We start from the raw sequence: 5588 nt of genomic DNA on the forward strand, positions 1-5588 counted from the left end.
ATAGCATTATGGTAGATTCTTAATGTGACAAAATTTTGATTAGTTACTACTACTATCAAAATTCTACCAATACCCGGCCACTATAAATATGATTGAAGCATTTATATTTTATAGAGCCGCAGTAGATTACAAAAAACATGGATTTGGATTTGGGGCGTGGTATATAACTCAGTACTCACTGCAGTGAGTGACAGAGCGCGCATTTTCTCGTCGACGAAAACTTGAGGTCACGGACGGACGGACAGACGGACATGGCGAGCACAATAGTGCATTTTTTTACATAACTGAGAAAATGCGCTAAAAAGGACATTCCAGAGTTAGGCCTTTACAACGGCTATCAACCACACATTGCATATTCATTTTCTTAGACCGGATCGACACTTCAGCGAACTCGCCTGCGAACTGGCCTGAGCACTCGAATGCAAAACCAAACTTTATTTTCAACTCAACCAGCCATATATCCATCAATAATGGACGGATTTCATTCAAATTTGAAAAGTAGGTAGATAATATCAGTAACTTGTGGATGGAATTTTTTCAGATTTTTACATCAATTGTTTTTTTTACTAATGCAGAAAACCTAACTTCATTTCCAACTCAACCAGCCATAAATCCATCAATAATGAACGGATTTCATTCAAATTTGAAAATTAAGTAGACATTATCAATAATTTGTGGACGGATTTAGTTCAAATTTTTACAACAATTACTTTTTTTAATGCCACAAAATATTGAAACTTGACCTGACTAGGACCTAACCTGCGAGGTGAACGTGAAGTTAGGTTTTCCGTATTAATAAAAAATATAACTCAGTACTCACTGCAGTTAGTGACAGAGAGCGCATTTTCTCGTCGACGAAAACTTGAGGTCACGGACGGACGGACAGACGGACATGGCGAGCACAATAGTGCATTTTTTCCATAAATGAGAAAATGCGCTAAAAAGTAATTGATGTAAAAATCGAAAAAATTCCATCCACAAATTACTGATATTATCTACTTATATTCCAAATTTGAATGAAATCCGTTCATTATTGATGGATTTATGGCTGGTTGAGTTGAAAATGAAGTTAGGTTTTCCGTATTAATAAAAAAGTTATTGATGTAAAAATCTGAAATAATTTCGTTCACAAATTACTGATATTATCTACTTACAGTATTTTTCAATTTTGAATAAAATCCGTTCATGATTGATGGATCTATGGCTGATTGAGTTGAAAATCAAGTTAGGTTTTCCGTATTAATAAAAAAGTTATTGATGTAATAATCTGAAATAATTCCGTCCACAAATTACAGACATTATCTACTCATTTTCCAAATTTGAATGAAATCCGTTCATTATTGATGGATTTATGGCTGGTTGAGTTGAAGGTGAAGTTAGGTTTTGTAATCGCGTACGCAGGCCAGTTCGCAGGCGAGTTCGCTGAAGTGTTGATTCGGTTTTAGTANCTCCACAGTTTCCCTCTCCCCGCTGTCATACATAAAACAAATATCCTCTCTTCTTTCATTCCACCTGTATGTCCGTGCATTCACTCTTAAATTATTTGCTCTCACACAGAACATTAGTTCTCCACCTCTACATCCGTCATATGTACTCATACCTTGGCGGAAAACAAGGTATAAATTTTGTCAGTAATTTCAATTCGGGTCTTGACAGTTAAGCGAAAATGTTGCAATAATATTTTTCAGCATTTACTAGGCTTAGAGATTCCAAATCTGGTACACGAAGCAGGAAGCTGTTGTAAAAGGCCAAATGAACATCAAACTCGTTAAACCATTTATTTAGCTAAAGAATTGGCAAAGTCTCAGTGTTGATATTCATTGAATGGCACTAGAACCAAGAACCAAGTTGTTGTCTGATATCCTGCATCACTTCTGCAAGAAGCAAGCTGCTGCTGTGAGGCATCACGGGGCTCTCCTTAACTCCTGTTAGCAAAACCACAATCAAACGTTTATAGGAAATATTCGCCGCACTCAATGCATTACGGAGTTTAACATAATCGCATTTGCCAAAGTTCAAACGCTCACGCTTCCGAGGCGTCTTTTCAGAATAGCACTTAATACTGAAAAACAATTATTTGTGGAGACTTTTGCCCAAAGGAGCCTCATGGTGAAGGTCATCTAACATTGACTCTTCACTAGTAAACACTAGATCACACTACTGACACTAGTTCACTAAACACTAGATGTTATGTCGCAACTGATTCACTTCTCTCGAGGCAAGAAGCGACGTGTTGGGCTTCATACTTGAGGAACTGGCTGTTGCCGAACTCGTATGTCGCAACTGACTCACTTTTCTCGAGGCAAGAAGCGACGTGTTGGGCTTCATACTTGAGGAACTGGCTGTTGCCGAACTCGTATGTCGCAACTAACTCACCTTTCTCGAGGCAAGAAGCGACGTATTGGACTTCATACTTGAGGAACTAGCTGTTGCCGAACTCGTATGTCGCAACTAACTCACCTTTTCACCTTTCTCGAGGCAAGAAGCGACGTGTTGGGCTTCATACTTGAGGAACTGGCTGTTGACGTGCTCGTATTTACGCTCTGAAGGATCGAGGGGGCAGTCGAAGTTACCGGAGGGCGACGTGAGGCGCGTCGGTGCATGGAACGGCGACCCCAGCTGAGATTGTGGCAAGAATAGAAGCTTGTCAACTATTAGAATTTAAAAGTGTTTACATTTTTGAAACATTGCTTTTAAACAAATGCTTTTTCAAATAAACAGAATATAAAATGTTTTCCATGTTTTAAACGTTACTTCTAAAATGTTTAGACATGGCTTAAAAAAATAATTAACTATCAGAATTGTAAGTGCAAGTAATTTTTTAAACGTTGCTTATAAAATTTTTGCACGCCGCTTTCAAAATCAAGGTTTGTAAACAATAAGAATTTTAATATTTTAAACGTTGCTTCTAGTTTTGCCATCACGAAAATGTGATGTCAAGAATAAATGACTGGTAAGAGTTATTACAACTCTCTCTATACGCCCCAGAAATGAAATAAAAATCTAAGAAACATTATTGAAATACGAACGCTGTGAAGTAAAAATGGTCTGTATGATTGTTAGTAGCGCAACACAAAGGGATGACAGCCAAAAAATTAAGGTGTTATGAAACAGCAGTGTGAATAATTCTACACTACATTTATGATAGATATGAAATAATAACATGAATTAATTATAATAATAAATGAATAATGCTACATTATTTTTATGACTACAAAAATAAAGACATATACATATACCGTGATGGTGCCTTTGGTGCCAGAAACGTGGGCTTCGTTGGGCAGAAGCACTGACGTCGATAGCACAATAGTTCCGAATCTGTTGTTAGAAAACTTCAAGATGGCGGTCACTTCCATCTCCAAATCCTGCACAGTGCAAACCCGTTGGCAATAAAACCAATCCATATTAATTAAAGACGTTCATTCGCAGCCTCTTAGCTGGTATCCTAACATGCTGATGTACTAGGCTGCTGATGTATTAGGCTAAGCAGCAATGTAAGCGGTTTTGTATAATGTTCAGTTTTCATTCCAAATAACTTGTCATTGTTTAACCACTTCCTGTTCGGTCGATGGATTCATCTGAAAAGAGTCCCAAGTAAATGATAATAATAATAAAAATAATAAAGTTTAATTCTGAAGAAATTATCAATGTGTATTATTATTATTATTATGGGAGCCACAAATTTTACTCTTAAATAAGCCATGGAGCCAACGCCCAGCCTCACCGTGCATTAACTTTACTCAGCCTTAAGGCCCGTTTACACTAGTGGCAACGACATGCGCTTTGAGTCGTTTGCTGCAGTGCCTCACCGCGCACGACCGTTCACACTACTTTTGTACTCGGTAGTTCGAGACCGCGCGCTTTGAACATTAGTTGCCACCTAAACGTCAATGAGGATGGATGTAGATGTAACCGAATTTGAGCTGTGGGCCATTGTTCTCGGGTGTGTTGCGGTCCGTCATTCTTCGTACTATGCCAGTTGTAAACGAGAATTTAGCATAGGCATCATAATTAGAGAACTAGCACATTCAAAAAGATACAGTTTATAAAAAATATAGTCTATTCTTAATGAAAAGTTCCAATATTCGTACCGATATTATATCATCCTTTGAAGTCGCTAAATGGTAATGCATAAATTGTCAGGAGTTGCTAAAATCACAGAAACTAAACACGTCAAGTAAAAATAACTTACATCATTTGCATTTTGATTTTTGTACTCCTTTGACCAAACACTCCATAAGCATTCGTGTTCTCTATTAAATATTACAGATCAATTAGGCGCTCTACTAGAGAGTGACTCCAAACGAGAGTGGTGTTAGTCGACATTTGGTGTGCCGGACCAGCGTACATAAGCAACTTTACTAGACCACAGACAGCTATCTACTAACTAAGAATTTAAAAGCAAAGAATAGTCTACAAAAATTCATATCTTTATAGAAAACGTTTCGGAGACCAGCTCCATCGTCAGTTCGTAGAATCTAGAATCACAAATCAGAAGTCACAAATTAATACATTGAAACCATAGAACGAATTGAATTCTGTCTCTTATACACATCTTGACTGCCTTACAAGTTAAACCATCCTATCACAGACAAGGAATTGGTCGCCAAGGCGGCAAGAAGCACGGTCTTTAGTCAATTAATGATCCTGAGGAGGTCAGTGTCAGGATGTAGGAATANACTTAACCCCACAACTGAGACACGCAGTCAGACACCGCGAGCTCAGCGGTGGGACGCTCAGGAACAATCCCCTTGGTAACGTGAAATCCCATAGGACTTCTAACGAGCACAGACACACGTTAGAAGTCCCCCCTGAGGGGTTCCGTGAGATAAGGAGGCGCCAGACCGTGAAGGCAACGGAACGTCAGAACAGCGACCTTGAACTGCGTGCGCTGCTGAATGTGCAGCCAGTGAACATCGTGCAATATCGGCGTCATATGGTCGAATATTCGCTTATTGCACACGAGTCGAGCAGCAGTGTTCATTACGGATTGCAGTTTACTAAGTCCCGTGGTCGGAAGTCCTTAAAGTGTGGCATTCCCTTAGTCCAGTGGTCCCCAACCCATGGTCAGCGGCCCGGTACTGGGCCGTGGACTAAATAGTACTGGGCCGCGCCACTTTCTTACAAATGAAATTTTTTTAAATCGTCAATTATATAGCTTAAAATAACTATTCCGGTAAAATCCTATTCACGCTAAGTTACCATTTATCTACATAAAACCTTCGAAGTAAAACAACACCACACTGCCATAATATGCGCCGAATGCGGAGTTTTTTTTTTCAAACTGGTCGCTCTTTGACTCCGAAGGCGGTCTTGCCGTAACTTAAATAAGGCAAATCGTATTTAAACACGTCATCGATGTCAAAAGTCGCCCTCTGCGATTGAAGATCGGAGTCGATACGTCTATTGATCGAGATTCGAGATAATGTTATTATATATTTTTTATTCATTTCTTCAATGTTATTATATATTTTTTCTTAATTTTCCCCACAAACCTTGTATTTTCTGTTCTCTTCACTACTTTTGTTTGTCACTATATAACTTATGTACCACAATTGTAATTTTCCATTCATTCTTTTAAAAATAAA

The 5588-nt window shown here is 38.5% G+C and overlaps 1 protein-coding gene across 2 annotated transcripts; it reads right to left on the minus strand.

Moving 5' to 3' along the window:
* Positions 1-1762: 1762 nt before the first annotated feature.
* On the minus strand, positions 1763-3560 carry LOC108678032 (trans-1,2-dihydrobenzene-1,2-diol dehydrogenase-like). 2 transcript variants are annotated; one of them, XM_018166367.2, is made up of 3 exons: positions 3240-3387; positions 2469-2619; positions 1763-1925 (listed from the first exon to the last, which is right to left on the minus strand). In XM_018166367.2, the coding sequence occupies exons 1-3, from the start codon at positions 3354-3356 to the stop codon at positions 1831-1833; spliced, it is 363 nt and encodes a 120-aa protein (XP_018021856.1). In that variant the 5' UTR covers positions 3357-3387; the 3' UTR covers positions 1763-1830. The 2 variants fall into 2 exon arrangements, with proteins under 2 accessions (XP_018021856.1, XP_018021855.2); XM_018166366.2 differs by lacking the exon at positions 1763-1925 and adding an exon at positions 1951-2360 and having other exon boundaries at positions 2537-2619; positions 3240-3560.
* Between the last annotated feature and the right edge of the window lie 2028 nt (positions 3561-5588).

The sequence above is a fragment of the Hyalella azteca genome, unplaced genomic scaffold, assembly GCF_000764305.2.
Source record: "Hyalella azteca isolate HAZT.00-mixed unplaced genomic scaffold, Hazt_2.0.2 contig14934, whole genome shotgun sequence".
Taxonomy (NCBI): Eukaryota; Metazoa; Arthropoda; class Malacostraca; order Amphipoda; family Hyalellidae; genus Hyalella; species Hyalella azteca.